Source organism: Seriola aureovittata, chromosome 4 (assembly GCF_021018895.1).
Source record: "Seriola aureovittata isolate HTS-2021-v1 ecotype China chromosome 4, ASM2101889v1, whole genome shotgun sequence".
In the NCBI taxonomy this organism is placed as follows: domain Eukaryota; kingdom Metazoa; phylum Chordata; class Actinopteri; order Carangiformes; family Carangidae; genus Seriola; species Seriola aureovittata.
Window position 1 is genome coordinate 30,624,288 of NC_079367.1, and position 19,818 is coordinate 30,644,105.

At 40.3% G+C, this 19,818-nt stretch overlaps 1 protein-coding gene across 1 annotated transcript; it reads right to left on the minus strand.

The window, feature by feature from the left end:
* Positions 1-9,711: 9,711 nt before the first annotated feature.
* Positions 9,712-17,916, minus strand: LOC130167282 (claudin-1-like). Its single transcript, XM_056373290.1, has 6 exons — positions 17,762-17,916; positions 15,828-16,075; positions 12,328-12,492; positions 11,375-11,456; positions 11,081-11,194; positions 9,712-10,145 (listed from the first exon to the last, which is right to left on the minus strand). The coding sequence occupies exons 2-6, from the start codon at positions 16,042-16,044 to the stop codon at positions 10,049-10,051; spliced, it is 675 nt and encodes a 224-aa protein (XP_056229265.1). The 5' UTR covers positions 16,045-16,075; positions 17,762-17,916; the 3' UTR covers positions 9,712-10,048.
* Between the last annotated feature and the right edge of the window lie 1,902 nt (positions 17,917-19,818).

Genomic DNA, 19,818 nt, shown 5'->3' on the forward strand with positions numbered 1-19,818 from the left:
TCACATATATAGTCTCACACACACTGTCCTGCTGCCACAAATACTCACTACAGAACCAAATGGAGATTAATCCGCCTCTGAAAATAGTCCCCAACAAATGCTCTAGTTCCTCCTGTTGATTAATAAAAAAAACTACAGTGAACAGTTGCTTTAGGAAATTATTGGGACATTGCACAAGAAGAAATTTACAAATATTAAACTTTAATTATGAGGGACTAATATGACACAAGTATATATAAATGTAGAAATAAATAAATACATAAATACATAACGTACATAACGTAACGAAAATGCTAGTTCTGTGTTTTTACACTTATTTATTGCTGCATTTATTATTTTTTAATTATACATTTATTCCCACATTTATTTATGTTTTTGTTTTTCTATTTCTACATTTATGTAGGCTATTTCTTTATTTCTTGACTGTATGTTAATTAGGTAGGCGGTCCTATCTCAGTCTGAAGCCGGATTGGTTACAGCAGTGTGATCGATTGGATTGGATCTGCCTTTCCAGTGTTGGCAACTAATCGACTTTTAGACTCTTCAGTGACATTTTTTTCAAAAAGCACCAAGCAACAAATCTACTGACTATGAGGACAAACCATAGCTACTTTCCATAAAGGAGCGTCACCAGTACTGCCCCGCCCCCTCCTCTCTCTGCCTTTACTGTACTGAGTGAGTGGCAGAGAGGCAGAGCAGCACATCCAGTCCACACAGCAGCTGACAGAGATGTGGATGAGCTTCTAACTTTCTCTCTGACTGATCATTTACAAGTAAATGTGTTTGGTGATGTTGTCAGACCATATCGTGGCTATAAAATTAGAATTTTAGCATTTTTTAGCTGTTCCTGGTCTTTCTCTCTCTCTCTTCTCTCTCTCCTTCTAGCTCCTCTCACCTGGACCGGGTCTCTGTGAGACTCAGTGTGGGTGACACTCAGGATGTCCGGGGTTTAAAGGAGTTTTTCCTCTCCACTGCCGAGTCCTGCTTGTGGAGGGGACTGTCAGGTTTCTCTCTATAATATTGTGAGGTCACTTTGTAAAGTGCCTTGAGATAATGTTTGTTAATATTTGGTGATATATAAACAACACTGAAGTAAATTAAACATCAGTTTAGCTAAGCGGCTAGTAGCAAACTAAAGGCAAAGCTCCTGTGTACCAGTCAAGTCAAGTCAGTAGTAGTACATCAATCCATCCATCCATCCATCCATCCATCCATCCATCCATCCATCCAATCGATCACACTGCTATAACCAATCCAGCTTCTGCTATAACGAATCCAACTTTAGGACCACCCACCTAATTAACATATGGACACAGAAATAATAAAGCAATAAATGTAGAAATAGAGAAATAAATACATAAATAAATCTTGAAATCCATAAAGAAATAAATGAAAAAATGTATACATAAATAATTAAATAAATGCAGATATACCGAAATAAATGACTATATATAAATGCATAATTACATAAATGTAAAATTACACAAATAGCATTTTTCATTACCAAAATATATTTATTTTTCATTCATGTATGTATTTAATTATTTATTTCTGCACTTATTTATATATTTATTTATACTTATGTGAACATTTGTCCTGTATATTCAATGAGCCATTTGTCTCATGGTCCAGACTTGATCAGGTTCCTGGCCTCGCCTCATCAGACTCTTGTTGAGTCATTAACAGAGTGTACTCATGCCCACTGTTCCTGGTGAGAAAGAAAGAAATGGCTCTAAAAACTGATATCATATTAATGTTGAATGATGCAGTTTTTTTGTTTTTTGTCTTTACATACAAACAGCAAAGCATCTGTCTCATGTGTTTCCGTCACTTCTCCTCTGAAGTCTGATGTTGGAGTTTATGGATTATGATCTTTAACTTAAAACCATTTGAGGACTATATTTTCAACATATAACCCGCTCTACAGGATCAGGATGTTGTTCTTGGCAAAAACACTTCATCCTTCACATATATCAGACGCAGGTTTATATGTGAGCTGCCACCACAGTGATGTGTCTGCTTCCGCCCACGATTTAGGATTATGAGGTAGATAATCAATCAAAATCAGACAAGAGACAAAACAGCCAATCAGAGATAATCATTCACTATCATATTTGTTATCAGACTGGAGTAAGCCAATGAGTAATGATATATATGATGATAAAAAATTTAATTGAGCACAGAACAATTTATTGTTGGCTCACATTAAATAATTTTGTACATGATCATCTCTTCAAAATCTAATTCATGTGGATCTTTCTCTATGCTTAAATCTGACATAATGCTGCGCTCTGGAGACACAAATACAGAGAACACAAAGCAGTAATGCTACTCTTTCCCTTCTGCTATTTGCTAGTCATAAAACACAGGTGTGCTGTGGGACAGTCATCACCTCTGGAACCACATCAATCAGACAACCTGTAAATGTTTTCAATCTGCTGTATGACACAGATTATTCTGGTGAAACAACTCTATACTGTGTAGAAATGTGTCTGCTGACGAACAGACTTCTGAAAAGTGACACACCTCCATGGACGGATGGCTCACACACACACGATTAAAATTACCTGGAGATGGATTGAAGCTGGGACCTTCTGCAGCGCCTCACCAGGAAGAGGACAACTAAAGAGAAAATAACGTTTATGTCTGGAGCTTAAAGATTAGACATTGGGGGGCATGATATACAACACAGGATGTGCTAATGTATGTGACCTTAAACTTCAGGAAGTAAGGATAAAGGATAAAGTGGTTAAAAAGAATAAAGAGGATAAAGAGAGTAAAGATAATACTAATACCTGGAATCATGATTATAAAAACTGAAATTAAAGGTAAAAATGAAAAAATGTATTCATATTTCAGAATGAATGTGACACATATACAAGTAAAGATAAATGTAGTAAATGAAGTGTAAAGATAATAAAGATAATACAAATACCTGCAGCTATACTGATTCCAACAGCTGAAATTAAAAGGATTACATTTAAAATTCTTAATTACACAAACAACACAAAAACAAGTAACGATAAATCAGACTACATATAAATAATTACCTTTCCAAACTGTAGTAGCTGTTCAAGAGTTCAACTGTTAACTAGAAAATTCCAGGGAAATTTTGAGTGCCACGGGGGCTACTGCCGGGATGAGTACATGATTTATTTCCAGTGTTCAAAAGTCACCCTGATCATATTCTGGTTTTGAGAAATGTCTTGATATAAAAGACTCTGATATAAAACAATGTCACATCCCTCCATCATGTATTATGTGGGAAATATCTCATATTCTGTCTTGTTTTTTTTAATAAAACAAGAGGCAACATGTCTTCAAACTGGCATTTAAAGGGTTAAAATCCTGAAAACTAATAAACATTTGGTAGGTTTGAGCAGAACTGAAGTGGTTTAAGAGATTTATGCAAAAAAAAGCAGAAAAAAATATTGATATATGATGATTTTATAGCCTTTTCTTTGTGTGTCCTTTTTTGGACGCGAGGAACCCCAGAGGGTACAAAATGTGTTACCAGTGTATAATAGACCTGTAACAGTAACTGACATTAGATTTTTAAAAATATGTCAAAAAAGACACTTTCTTGCAGAAATCCATACCTTCAGCTGTAACACAGCCAAAATGATCAGCAAATCAAAAAAGAAAAGTGAAGAAAATGTCCAAAAAAGGACAGAGGGACCCCTGAGGGTTAATAAATCCCATGAACCGCTATTTAAATGACCACTATTATGTTTTTTTCGGTGCTAAATTTAACATTACTGGGGAGGAGAGCAACGCCACTAGAAGTGACAGCGAGAGAGGGCTAGTAGCTTCTCCTCTCCTCTGTCTCAGCGGAGACCGTCACAACTTCATTCACTCTTTTAACAAAACAAAAAAAAAAGCAACGAAGGAAGCAGTAAATGGACTTACATATTTAAGACCTAACTAAATGTAATTTAAGACCTAACATGCGGCTAATGTAAAGCTAGCAGAGCTTGGAGAGTTGGTTATCTGGTTGCTAGGCGCACGCACGCACGCACACAGGTCAGGAGCTGCCGTTGCCATGGCAATGTGAAAATCTGCCCAGAATTTGGCTTCTACATGGCTTCAAACAACTGCAAATTATGAGAAAACCGTTACTTCTTTTCAAAAACCGAAAACACCGTGACAGACACTGAAGCCAGAAGTTTCTTACAGTCTCTATTTTATTCAGATATTCCTTAAAATGAGTGAGTAAGCTCAGTGCGAAGACAGAGAGAGATTCTTTTGAAAAAAAAAGACGATTACATTAGGTGTCAATGAGAGTGAGACAGGTATTGCTGCCGGACTCGGCACCCCCGTTTAAATTTTGTGCAGACCCTGCCTGTCAAAGTTACATTTTATGAATCCCAACAACTATGTCTACATTTTGAGAAAGAATTATTTGTCTCCTTTTTACGGTTTGGCCGTGAGCTCGAGTTAAAAATAAAAATAAAGGTTATTTTTTACTGCTTCACGCACTCTAGCCAACTGACGCTTTCACTCTAACTTTGAAGAAAAAGTGATTTGCACTCCTCCTTTGAGTGCTCACAGTTTGAAAAGTTTTATAGTTTGAATCACATTTCTACGTGCAGGTATGAGAGAGCTGGGTGACTCAGAAAAAAGGTGCAATTTTGTAGAAAAAAGGTGGGTTTCTAAAGAAAATTCCAATGCATTCCTAATGCATTATTTATTCCCAGTTTGTTTGGGAATAACTTTGGGAAAAATTGGAATTTTAACACCAAAAGTCATAGCACCTCTTTCGGGATCAAGACGCACGTTTTGATGTATATATTACCGGGGTTTTCTCAAAGCTGACGAGTTATGCGCCAAAATTTGGCGGAAGAATAATAATAAGCCCGAAGGACTATTAATAGATGAGGCTCTGCCGCGAGGCACTCCTCTCAGCTATTCTAGCTGTAGAGGAGTGCCTTGGAGCTGAGCACCCGTGGCACTAATTATCTTATATTTTCAGCAGCATGTCTATGAAAAAGCTCTAGCACTTATCTAGCTACACTGACGTTTTCCTTTACTATCAGTCACACATATTACATTTTGGATGTTAGAGCTTCCAGGATGACAGCATTTCTAGCTCCGACTCCAAGTACACTCCAGAGCCAAGTACTTCATATCACAGAGGCCAGGCGAGGGTGATGCTGAGGAGGTCGTGGGAGAGGGAGAGCAACCCACAGTGTGTGAGGAAGAGAACGGGGAGGCTGGACAGGGACAGGGAGTCTCAGAGAAGAAGACTTTTGAAGAGTTGAAAATCTGCATGCTCAAGGATTGCAGATAAGCAGGTTTCTGTAATAGCATCTTTTTTTTCTGACCAACACCACAAATACAAAATTCAATTAATCTATTAGTATTTGTTATCTGTTGTTACACAGACCAGAATTCGAGGACTGGACCTGGAACAGTCACATCACCTGCTGGAGCTCTGTCCAACGCGTGACCTAGGACTTAAGTTTTATCATAGAAATGACAGCAGCAGATGCTCCTCCACAGGTCAAACTACCTTGTCCTTTCCAACTGCTGCATATCCATGCTTCCATGAAGCAAATATTTTGCAGGAGGAGGTCGTAGCTGCACCTTGCCAGACACATCTGGAATAAGATCCTGGCAGAGGCTGATGGTCCAGGGAGATCAAGCAGCAGTTCAGCTGTGCAGCTTACAGACAGTTTGTTGTGTAAGAACACAGAGCACTAGGACAGGGTGACAGTTGTTATCCCTAGTTGCTGTGTCTGGAAAATCATGTGGGTGCATTAGCAATCTTCTGCAGTCTTTGGCAGTGACTGTCTTTTAGAAAGAATATCAGAATTACATATATGATTGTAATTGCAGCATTTTAAAGTATATTTTTGGGGCTTTTTTATGCCCTTATTGATAGCACAGTGAGAGAGAGACAGGAAATGGGGATTCAGAGAGAGGGGGAATGACATGCAGTAAAAGCCGTCCGATGCAGGAGTCAAACCGGGGCCGACTGAGAACTGGGGCACCTGCTCTACCCACTTCTCCACTCGACGCCCCGTAGTAATTGCAGCATTTTAAAGACTGGTTTGTCTGCATTTCATCAAGTGAAATATCAATTTTCACTCAGCTATAGTGTATAAGTATTTGGCAATATGTACTTTAGGTCATAAATAGAAGTAGGCCTTTGTTATATCAAATTTGAACATTCATTTCGCCATTTACTGTAATTCGATAATAATCAAGTTTGCTTTAGTTAGCAACATTTCATAATCATTTGGTGATGATGGTGTCAGTGATTTGTCAGTATATTTGTGTTTGGCGACAAAGCCACATGTTTATATGGTTGTGCTATGCTGAGGTACCTACAGTATTTTAGATCAGTATAAGAAGTTCTGAGGTTCAGAATCTTTGGATGATATTTGGAAAGTTTGTTTCCCAACTCACCTAACCCTCTGCTGACTTGCTTCTGCAACAGCTCCTGGGTGCTTAGGGCAGCGTCACCTGACAGAAGGCATCATCTGGCCTCATGGCTTTGTGCCGTGGCATCCCCTCAGTAGCAACACAGCGTTCTGCGCAGAATAGCACTCTTGGTCTTGAATGTACTGGTAGTGCTTGTACACCTCGATTGTGTACAAGCTCCACATCCTGGACTTCTTGTTGTACACCTTTCCATACCTGGCAAAGGAGAAAAGAGTTAGTTAGTGAAATGATCATATTACCTTACACTGCACAGTACAACAGTGTGTATTACACCTTAAAATGGCATTAATACACGAATTTCATTCTCCTTACAAAAACAAAACAATGTAACTGTATTCATCGTATTACTGGATCTGCCTTGACTCAGCACCTAGAAGTTTATAGACCAATATGTACATGAGTAGTTATAATAAAACTTACTGAAGTGAGCGTCATCTCTTCTCTTGGCTGGTCTGTTGATGTGGTGATTGTAGCCCAGGCCAGCCAGCATGGTCCCAGCTGTATAAACTGGTGAATAGAAGCTGAGGCATGATTATGATTATTATGGTTAGGGTTAGTTCTGTAGTGGACCTGAGAGCACTGGGGAAACGGTGTACAAATGCTTTATGCTCTGGTATTACAATTTGCAGTATTTTTACAGCAGCATTTTTACAGAATTATATTCATAGGGGAGATCAGTACATTGAACATAGACCTGCGTTGATGTAACTGAAATGCAAAAACTTGTGGATGTTCTTTAGCCAGTTTGCATCAAAAACAATCTCTCTCAGTCTCTGATGTGCCACAGGACCCTGCTGCCTCTCTTCTCTCCACCAAGGGGCCATGGCAACAGGCACCAAGGGCCCATGCATGTTGTCCACTAATGTGGTGCAGTCGCCCAATCCACATATCCTGAGGAAAAGTAGTTACAAATGTATTGTGTGTTGAGCAATGTACTGGCCAGAGAGACATCAAACCCAGGTCATACAAATCACAAGTAAACATTGTAACCAGAGAGAAAAGGGAAATATAAACACTATAGTTATTTTCTAATACTTATAAAGAACTCCTCATAGATATCAGCAGTCTTGCAGCAATACCAGAGGTGGTTGCAAATGTCTGTGTTCCACATCTGTAAAACTGAGCACCCGTTTTGCTGTCCTGCCTTGAGATTGAACAAAATAAATTTAGATGGGATGTCAACAAGGTTTATGATATCTATCTACAGCTCAATCAATGATCAAGAGATCGTACACTTACTGCATGAATTCTTTTAGATGCCGCTGTCCTTGTCTTTCCCTCTGTCTGGAGGACAAAAAGAAGTCATAGAACACATACTGTATGCTATATTAGAACCCTAAACAATATAAAAGTAAATAATGAACAGAACTGATATTTGGATGGGCGCATCTGTGCAAATTTCTATCACCATTAGCTCTTAGCAGGTTCCCATAAACACTCACGTTCCTCCTACCTTGCCTTCCTGGTTCAGAGTCTTAATGGTTCCACTTCTTCCCTTGATCCCATCCCCACCACCTTCTTTAAAAGCCTTTTAACGATCTATCTAAGGATATTTTAACCATTGTAAACACCTCTCTACAAACTGGTATTTTCCCAGCTCACTCGAATCTTCAATTATTAAGATAGACCTATCTATTGTTAATAATTACAGACTTATCTCTAACCTCCCGTTCCTGAGCAAAGTAGTTGAAAAAGTCAAGTATAAGTGCAGGACCTCTACCAACCCGGCTCTCGTCCCAACCATAGTACTGAAACAGCCTTGGTCAATGTAGCTAATGACCTGAGAATAAATTGTGACAATGGCAGAGTTTCCATCTTAGCACTATTTGATATAAGTGCGGAATTCGACTCTATTGATCATGATATTTAATGCAGAGATCTGAGAGATGGGTTGGCCTATCTGGATCAGCACTTGACTGGTTTTTATCATATATTAAAGGATGTGATTTTAATGCTCCTCTTGGGAATTTTAGCTCGAAAAAATGTTTGCTACTGCTAATGTTTGTCCTAACACAACTATGCTCATAACATGCAATTAGCCTATATATTTCCCTGTCCCACAATGATGTGAACCCTATAAATACACTATTAGAATGATATTGATAACTGGGTGTGACAAGACAGAGGTCATGGTTATCGGGGCAAAAACTAATAGACAGGAAATCTCTGTTAAATTATCACAACTGTCTCTGGAAACTGTCACACAGGCTAGAAACCTTGGAGTGATCCTGGATGCTGACATCTCCTTCCAGAGCCACATTAACAGCACAGTCAAAGCGTTTCATCACTTATTGTAAAAGTAAGGGGCTTTTATCCTAAGATGATGCTGAAAAACTCATCCATGCTTATTCCCAGCCAGCTAGACAACTGTGACACACTGCTCACAGGAATATCACAGAGACATCTGGATCGTCTGCAGCTACTACAGGATGCAGCTGCCAGAGTTTTAACTACGACCATATAATACCTGTGCTGTGGTCGTTACACTGGCTTCCAGTCAATTTTACAATTGATTCTAAAATTGAAATGCTTGTTTTGAAGGCCATACATGATCTTGCACCTACAGTATCCATCTAACCTGCTTGTGAACCAGCTCGACCCCTCAGGTAAGCTGGAGCAGGCTGTCTGGTGATTCCCTGGGTCTCCATAAAAACTAGTGAAACTTTCTTCAGCTTTTTTGCACCAAGCCACTGGAACATGTTACCTAATGATAGTAGAGGTGCTGCTACGCTATCATCTTTTGAATCTGATCCTTTTTAGTCTGCTCTCCAGTGGTCTGGTTTGCTGCTCTTAATTTACCCTTTTTTTTTTTACTTTCATTCTGTTATTGGTTTTATATGTTTTATTTTTATTGGACTATTTATTATTTTTTATTCACATTTTATTCCTACTTTTTTAATAGTTTTATTTTACACACCTTTTTACTGATCAGTTGTTGGTCTTAATTATTTTATTTTAGTAATGGTTTTTAATTCATACGTATCATTTATGTGTTTGTTTCAGTTTGTGTCTAATGTTTTATTTTTACACTATCCACATATTTCTGTGGTTGTAACTTCCTTGATAACTCATGCTTTGTGAAGCACATTGTGCTTCCACCTGGAATGAAATGTGTATGAATAAAGTTTTGCTTGCTCTGCACTGCACCTTTTACTCCCCCAGACATTTTTCAGGATTGTTGTAATTCATTTTGTGAACTCAGTCAGAAATGGGATTTATGCCCTCTGAACAACACTTCGAAATCAATGTCCAGAGACTAGAAAACAGATTCAGGAAACATTTTATTTACAACATGTCCAAATCTAACACTTAACACATGGATCATCCTCATGTAATTACAAGTTTTTAAGTAGACAATCAATCAATCAATAATAAAAAAAGATTAGGCAAAAATCAAATGATCGGTGCCCTTCACAATAAAATTTCTTTAGTACAAAATACATTGATTTAATTGGTTCGGTTTAATTTTGTGTTTATAAAAAAAAGGTTTTGGCCCAAAATTCGAAGATTCTTTAAAGTCATGATCCTGAATGAGACTGTGATGTTTCTGAGTCTGTGCTGAGACAGTAGATCAGACAGGAAGCAGCAGTGCTTGGGAGGTTCAGACGTAAGCTTTGGTGCTGCCGCTGTCTGCGGCCGGAGCTGCTCTGTAGATGCTGTGTCCTCGACTTGTTGTGGAGTAGTTGTATGAAAACTGCCTGCAGGAGCACACAGGACAGAAGGCAGAGCGACTCAACGCCACAATAGTTCTGACTTACACCAAAAGACTTGTGATATTTCACATCTAAAAAGACACTCGCTGTATTCTCAAATACAAAAACAAGACAGAGTGGTGTTTCCTTCCTGTAACAGTCCATCTTTGGATAAACAGACACTGGCTTGTGATGCACAGCCAATGAATGATTCATGCACAACAAAGCTGGTGCTTCATTAAAGATTCAGAAATGTTACTATCATCTGCAACTTTTGTAGTCATCATTTTACTTGTCTGTGTCATTGTTTTTACATGGAGCAACACATGCAGAATGTTGACCAACCAGCAGCCATACTGGACAGTAGAGAGACAACAGGAAATGAGGGGTGAGAGGGATGACATGCAGCAAAGGCCTCCAGTCAGATTCGAACCAATGACACTGCCATTACATGGTCAGTGTCTTAAACCTGGACCTGAGCAGACTGAATATAATTTGGATCTGTCCTAAACAGGTTCCAATGAGGGGTCTTGGATACTAGGAACTGTGTGGACCAGAGAAGACCTCTGCCATGCTGGGGCTAGTACTGTTCTCTCTGCGTTTGGCTCTGTTCATGTCCCACACCTTTTAGGGTCAAGTCTAATTGTGTCTGGGTCGTTAAGACTGGTAACTTCTCAGGGGTCCCTCTCAGATCAGGTCTCTCTCTGAAAATCTATTTATGCACATTGGGTTCTGGAAAGTTTTCCCACACGTCTGTTCTGGTTTGGGTCTGACTGACCACCCTTAAGCCAATCAGATTCCAGTATTCTCTGTGGCAGTGGTGTTGAAACTGACTGTATGATAGAGTGCATGATACACAGTCATGGACAGCAGTTCAAGTGACTGATGGCGCCCCTGTGTGGACAACATCCAGTACTACATGTGTGGTGCTGTGGGTTTACCCTGCAGGGGGAACGGGGGAGGTCTTCCTGCAGGAGCAGCAGAGCATAGATCCTCCCAGTACGGCCAGACAGGAGGCCGCCCAGCCCAGATACAGACCAGTACCCAGCTCGAACCTGCAGCACCAACACACGTCATCATCACTGACAACAGCAGATGTAGTGTGTGAGTGCGTGTGCGTGCGTGTGTGTGTGTGTGTGTGTGTTTGTGCATGTGCGAGTGTGTGTGGGTGCATGTGTGCGCGCGTGTGTGTGTGTGTGTGTGTGTGTGTGTGTGTGTGTGTGTGTGTTACTGACCTGACTCCTCCATAGAGCGGGTCATAGAAGTCGTTAATGACTCTAGCAGCATACCAGGACACAGCCGTCAGAGTGAAGACACCTGAGAGAGAAAACTGTCACTGAATATGATCTGACAGAAACATACATACACACACATGACAACACCACTGATCCCTCATAATGGTTGTACAAACTGAAAACTTGTTCTTCTTCCCTGTGGAGAAAACCTGCTGAGTCTTACAGACAGAGACTGAAACTGCAACAGTTATAAAAGAGGACAGGTCCATCCTGTCATCCCTGTATGGCCTCTTTGAGTGACAGGTGGGGGAGTACATGCTTGCCACAAACCCACATACACCGAAGTCTCAGCTCCACATATGCCCCAACTCATTGACCATTTTTGGATTAGCTTGGAGTTAGGGGCGGAGTCAGGTACTGCCAAGATGGCGATGGTGGAGCAGTTCACTCTGAGTCTCAAAATCACTCTTCAGAGACCTGTGGGTGACGTGACAGAGGCTACATCCATCTTTATACAGTCAACGTGTGGAACAAGTTTGATAACTTTAACACAACGAAGATCATGCGTGGCATCATTCAGCTACTGAACTGACCATCAGGTGGGATCCACCAGGATGTGTGTGTGAGATTCAGATCAGCAGCTGATTAATTGATCACACTCCACACTCACTTTGCAGTTAATTATCTGGGGCCTGTTTCATAGAAGTGGTTTATGAGTATAACTTACCCCAGCATCCTGTTTTACTTTTAACGACTGTCATTCACAAACTGCCAATTAATCTGAGAGTTCTCTTGCATGCTCATGCATTTTAATTAATTCAACGTGTCAAAATTAAATGAGGAAATGATCTCATGGTAAAGGACACGGCTCACAGGTTGCAGGTCTGATGAACGGGGGCCCTTTAATAACTGAATTCTCTCTTTAAACCCACCACAGTCCTAGAGCCACATACCAGACAGAATGAACATGATTCCTCCGCTCAGGGCGATCTGGTCTTTGGTGGGCTCCGAGGTTCTGCCGATCTTGATGCACTTAAGTCCCAGCACAGAGACAATGATGGAGGCCAGACTGACCAGCATGGACAGGATCATCAGTGCCCTGCAGGCCTGCAGGTGAGCTGGGACAGACCATAGTTTAAAGGGCTGCAGCTCACAAACGTCTGGGTAAAGGTTTACTTAAAGGCTAACACTTTCTTAATAACGAAGAAGCAGAGATAATGTTTATAGAATTCATGTAGCATTTATTACAAATGCAGCTGAAAATGCAGGTAATCTCTGGCTGAAATGGCAACATAACCGCTGAAGAGAAACATTATTTCCATCTGAATGTTCATAAATATTATTAATGACTTAAGTTATTTCTCTGTAAGATGCTGCACAGATTGTATTATATCACAGAGAGGATGCATGAGATAAATAGTGACATGTCATCTTCATGTTGGCATTGTAAGAAGCAAAGATGTTGTTTTTTGGAAATCTGTTGCTGTTTTATCTCTGCATGCATCATGATTTATCATTAAATCCCAGACTTTGATTATTAAGCAGCAACAGGACAGGACAGGTGGTGTTCACTGGATATGTTGAGTAGGAGGTTCAGAAAATGTTAACTATCACCATGGGCATCAGGTTAGGATGCATGATGAAAGAACAAAGGCCATGAAAAATCTATCTAATCCAACGAAGGTTTATTCTCAAATACTTATTTCAAACATGAAAGGGAAGACACACATGGGCAGTGGATTCAATAACTGCTGCCCCACATGAAGGTGAAAAAAGTTAATGAGTGGAGTGAAGCGCTCAAATAATCTTCTAGTGCCCAGGTGAAATCTATCAGGTAAATGAGGGGTGGAGGGTGAATACAATAGCCAATCAGTAATAAGGAAAGGAAAGGAAGTGAGGTAGGTGAAGAAAGGGAGAGGAAAATGAAAGAAAATAGGGATCTTTACAACAATATATGTACTAATCTCACACTATTAGCAGCTTGGAAATACACTCCTGTCCACAGAGCCACAGTTTTGCAGTGGTGGATTGAGCTTCGACACATAGATCTTTACAGTAATATATATTATTATTTGTTTGTGTAGTGGGGAATGTTCCCAGTGTAGGGTTGGTGAATGAAGCCCTGTGATGACTCCTCTTCCCCTCCAGCCAATTCCCCCATCAGGGCCAGGTTATAAAACGAACCTGCTGGCTTCTGTGCAGCTTCTTGCTGGTTCCTGTCAGTTGTTGTGGTTGGGAACATTTGGATGCAGGTAAGTGGTAAAACATAATTTTACATCCACCAGGCAGCCATTTTAATGATTTTAGGTGTTTTAGCGTTAGACTATTTTATAATATTTTGTACAACACCTTCTTTTTTAAAAAATCTATACATTTAACCTTCCTGTCGTGTTCGGGTCAAATCTGACCGATTTACAACTTAAAACACTCATAAATATTGTGTTTTACATCTGATTGCCTCAAGGCCTTATGATATCCTCCACACTATGCACTTTAACATATAAAAGTGATGATCACCTCTTTCATTGAATTTTGAGTGTTTTAATCAACCTTGTTACACCTGTGGTGTTCCCGGTCAAAAGTGACCGCCATAGGAAATGAATGGGTATCCAGACTATATTCATCCATCAGACAGAAAACATCCTCATACAGACCACCCCAACTCACTCACTCACTCACTCACTTACTCACTCACTCACTCACTCACTCACTCACTCACTCACTCACTCACTCACTCACTCACACATTTCAGACTGAACAATGTCTTTTGCGGGTACACATCTCTTTCCCGCGCTTATGTGCCGATCGTCCCACGTGAACCAACTTCCTGATGAAACAACGTATCATATCTTCACACAGACTAGACAGGTGTCTGTTATGTGAACCCATCTATTTCCCGCACTTTTGTGCCTATCCCCCACGTGAACCGCACCTTCCAGACTAATCAATGTATCATCCTCACACGGACCCCATATATATATAGCTTGATGTTTGCCTTGCACTCCTTTTACTCTGAGCACAATGAGTAGGCAACTGACCAAGTGGTTCTCTGTCGAAGAGGTTCTGGTCCAGGTTTTTGGACATGATGGACTGAGGACTGAAATTGAACCAGAGACAGAGGAGGATGTCTCGGAAGTGGAAGGCAACACGGATTTTGATCCAGACTTTGAGGAGACTGACCAGTCAACAGATGGAGAGGGAGAGGCACCTGAAGAACAGGCACCTGAGGAGACATTCCAGTCCAAGAGTGGACACTTGCTCTGGTCTTCATCCACCCAGGACAGAGGAAGTAGAGCGAGAGTGGAAAACATCAACATCACGCTGGGACGCTCAGATCACAACGTCCTTCATTCCAGCAGCTGTCAGACTCCACAACTTCCTGACTATGTGCAAACTTGCACTTTTTCATGTACATATCGTGTGTATTGTGTATATTGTATTATTACTGTATATTTGGTATATTTTTGTTGTATATTTCCATATTTCCGATGTTTATTCTATAGATGTTTATTTTCTGCTGTGGTAAATGAATTTCCCAATTGTGGGATAGATAAAGTTAATCTAATCTAATCTAATCTAAAGATGACGTCAGGGCCAACACGGTATGCTACATCTCGTGTTGCATACCGTGCTTCCAACCTGGAGAGAAGTTTCGACCTGATAGACCTCCAATCCTACATAGGTCTGTGGGATGCAGAGGGATCTTTGGTTTTCCATTTATTTTTTACATTACATGTACATTTTGTAATACATTTTCAGTGCCTATTTGTATTTTCACTGCAGTTATTTTATGTCTAATTCTATAAATTCATGTTAAACACTACTTTGAGACATTGTTCACAGCTAAAGAATGTTGAATAAAAATTTGGTGGTGAAAAATGGTTTTTGTGCTAATTTAAGAGCAGTTAAAACAGACCGGTCAATTTTGACCGGGAACACTAAAGTAAGGGGCGGGAGGTGAACACGACCGGAGGGTTAATAAAATAGAGTTTTATCCATTATATATGCTGTGATTTTCATTTGCCTTTAATATCTTTTCCTTTTCAGCAGTTCCACTCCCTGCTATTTCATATTTTTGGTTCTAATAAAATATTTTGTCTTTAAAATCACATCTGCCTTGTTGTAACACCCCTGTGTCCTTGGATCCATTTGACACATCTAAGGTTTTGGGATAGTATATCCTGGGATGTTTCTCCAGATGGAGTTGTTGTGCCCCTTTTACTACCATTTCTCCCCTAATTGGACACTCAAGCTACATATGTACTGAATGTTACCATCTGATCACCTATGTTAAATTTTAATAGTTTCTGTGCAGCCTATTCCTAGATTCCCTTTGTCAGACTCTGTGTGATGTAATTGTGATGTGGTCTGTTTTTTGTAATGTAATTTCTTAATAAATTCAAATAAAAATAGAAAACGAACAGAACAAAGTGTTCCAGTGTTGGGTCCTCACCTGGCAGTCCCAGCACCGTCTTGAACCTGCTGCACTGGAGTGACCCCAGCGAGGTGGCAGCACAGCTCATCCAAAGACCTTCAAACTGCCACTGGCTGCTGGTAAGCGACTCCACCTGACTCCTCACCTTCCACACCTGAGAGGACGTACAGCTGGACTGCAGACACCAGGACACCACCCCCAGAACCAGACCCACGACCTGCAGACCCACTGCCATGCTGCTATGTCTCCACACACACCTGGAACACCTGGAAGCACAGCAGGACATCAACACCAACCAGCTGTGAGACCAAACAAACTGCAAGACAGCAGGTGTTCTTTAACTACGAAGGGGCAGAGAGACACTCAGCATCTGTTGAGTGTTATGATCCTCTAAAACAGTTGTGGATAACACGTTAGCAACCATGTTGGCTGCCTACATCCACATCCAGCAGTCAGGATTTACCTGTGGGGTTCCTCAGGGCTCTATTCTTGGTCCTTTTTATATTTCCACTCAACATAAAGAGATGCAACTAACAATTATTTTCAATTAATCTACTGATTATTTTTTTGTATTGATTAATTGCTTTGTCTATAAAATGGCAAAAAAATTCCCATCAGTTTCCCAAAGGCTAAGATAACATCTTTAAAAGTCTTGTTTTGTCCAACCCTCATCCCTAAGGTTTTGTTTAGAAATGACTCAAAGGATTAAACTTTTACTAAAATGGTAATTTTCTGTCAATTGACTAATAAACAACAAAGCAGTTCAGTGCCTTCTAATAGGACCCAAATGACAGACAAATTGGTTATATTGGAACTTTCTCATTTAATCTGTACTCACAACATCAAACACAAAATATTACCATCTTATTAAGTAGTTGTGGCTCACATGAGAAGGTGGAGGGCTGATGTTCCCTCTGGGCTGTCTGGTTTATTGTAGACATTTGTATACTTTTCTTTCTGTCAACAAATCCCAAATCAAAATGGTTTGTATTTGTTAGTCTGTCTCAACACTCTTTGCCTTCCCTTCTCTGTCTGGCTCTCAACTCTGAGCACACTGTTTCCTACTGAAGATGTAAATCTTTAAAACACCTCACAAATATATTGTTTCATGAAAAAAGGATCATTAGTTTTCTAAAACAGTTGGACAGTGTGGTTTTTATCATACAAACAGGAGGAAGTAGTATGTTAGTTGGGGACTATTTTCAGTGGCAGTTGCATTTAGTGTGTATTTTGAGCAGCAGGGATATCCCCTGTGTTTGGATCAGTTTTGGTCTGAAACGAGATGAATTCTGAGATGCAGTCAGGGTCTGACCATCCTGGGGTGCCTGTCAGACTAGGTGTCTTATTTCCTGTCAGTGTTGTGTTACAGTAGGTTTTCAGTGGTTTCCTTGGGATCGGGTCCAAACTCAATCTCTACTTTGTTGACAATAAGAAAAATACAGAATCCTTATACAGCAGCTTTATCCTGTAACTGTGTCATAACGTCCCACCTTTGCCACCAGAAAGTCAACAGTCACAATTCTTTCCCGAATAGTTACCAGTTTTTCAGGTCATCATGTTTCACTTCAGCATGATTACATACATACAGAGAATACAGTTGGAAAGGAACGATTGAATCCTGGTCCTGGTGGGTTCAGCAATACAAAGGTTAGAGAACGAGGTTTCAGCCCGGTTTAATCAGTTACATTAAGCCTATCGGTTGTCACTAATCTGACCCTGTTGACCTCCGTGTCCTGATTTCCACCACAACCCTTCAATTTAAAATTACTTCCCCAGTCAGTCACATGTTATCATACCAAATAAAAATCTAAAATACATTTAATGTCAAGTTCTGCAGTCAAAAATTCAGACTGAAAACCACATCAGGTCCTAACATCCACGTCTCATCACCAAACAGATTCACTTTGTTCCTGCAGAGACTGGCTTTAATCCGTGCTAACATCAGGTCTTACCGTTGGCTCAGCTCAGGAGGTGGATGTGAAGTATTTGTTGGGTTTCAGTCTCTGCTGTTCGTTCTTCTGTCCTGCTGTTTGTCGGGTTGGTTTCTGCGATGTGGGAACCTGGTCTGGTCCTCTGAGGTCTGTTGGTCTTCAGGGTCGATGAACTCTGGGAAAGGCCGAACCACCGCTGAACACACATCAGTATTGACATTCAGGAATCCCAGAGTTTCACCTCCAGCTCTGTTTGTTATGAGCAGGTTTCAGCCGCTTTACAGCCACCAGGCTCGTCTATATGACTGAATCTTATAAATCTGGAGGATAACATTGATTTGTTTATTTTGTTGGTTCTTCTTTAATGTGTTTGTATCCTCTCAAAAAATACCTATTCACTGGGTTCAGGTTTTTAGGCAGCCAGCTGGTGTTAGCTTATTGTAGACACACAGGTACCTGTGATCATGTCTGCTGGTGAGTAACAGTAAACTGCAAGACAAATAATATCTCAGATCATTTAGAAACAGTGTCTCCATTACAGAGTTTTCCACCAGATACCTCTGACACATTTTGACCTTTATATTGCTCAGTGTGGATCTTTGTCATAATAATAACAATAAACTAGAAGGGCACTCAGACAGCTCAGACCTACATCCACCAGACTTCAGAGAAAAAAAGTCAAAGTCACAGTTAATGATCTGGATCTGCCCCAAAATGTACTGGGCTTGTCTGCGGTCCATGGTCCATCCCTCCAACAAGTTCGGTGAAAATTGGTTCTGGACTGTCTAATCCCACTGACATACAAACAAGGCTGGAACCAGAACCTCCTTGGCAGAGGTAATAAAGAAATTTGAGGGATCAATATGAAGACTGGTTAGGATGCCTTTATGTAAATATATGAAATTACTATCAGCCAATATATTGATATCGGATATCAATATCAGTATGTGAGGATCTACTCTTTGTCTTTGTCATATATGTAAACTGTAAACTGCCGTAAATTCTACATCACTATATTGCCATTCAGCCCTGTGATAGACAGGTGACCTGCCCAGGTGAACCCTGCCTCTGGTCCAGTGTCAACTGGGATTGACTCCAGACAAAAGGATAAACTGGAGGATAATCCAAAATGATCTGGAAGATATTACATTTCCATAGATATTCTACACAGAGTAACTTTAAGAGCTCAAGTTATCATAATGAATATTGTTACTTTTAATATTGAAATACACACATTTTCCTGCTGACCATTCTTCAGCGTCTCTGTGGAGTTTTTTTGTATCCTGAGAGTTTAAAGACGTAGGGTATCGTATGCTCAACACATATCTGTGATTTTGGGCTGTTTAAATAAAACTGACCAAGTTTTATTTCATAACTAAATTTACTTTTAGGTGTTTTAATTCCAGACAGAAGGATCTGATTTCTCTTCTGAACTCGTCTTCTTAATATTCTTATGATACATACAGTGCATCCGGAAAGTATTCACACCCCTTCACTTTCCCCACATTTTGTTATGTTACAGCCTTATTCCAAAATGGATTAAATTCATTTTTTTCTAATCAATCTACACACAATACCCCATAATGACTAAGCGAAAAAGGTTTTTTAGAAATTTTTGCAAATTTATTCAAAATAAAAAAACTGAAATATCGCACATACATAAGTATTCACACCCTTTACTCAGTACTTTGTTGAGGCACCTTTGGCAGCGATTACAGCCTCAAGTCTTCTTGGATATGAAGCTACAAGCTTGGCACACCTGTATTTGGGGTATTTCTCCAATTCTTCTCTGCAGATCCTCTCAAGCTCTGTCAGGATGGGGAGCGTCGCTGCACAGCTATTTTCAGGTCTTTCCAGAGATGTTCAATCAAGTTCAAGTCTGGGCTCTGGCCGGGCCACTCAAGGACATTCACAGACTTGTCCCGAAGCCACTCCTTCGTTGTCTTGGCTGTGTGCTTAGGGTCGTTGCCCTGTTGGAAGGTAAACCTTTGCCCCAGTCTGAGGTCCTGAGCGCTCTGGAACAGGTTTTCATCAAGGATCTCTCTGTACTTTGCTCTGTTCATCTTTCCCTCGATCCT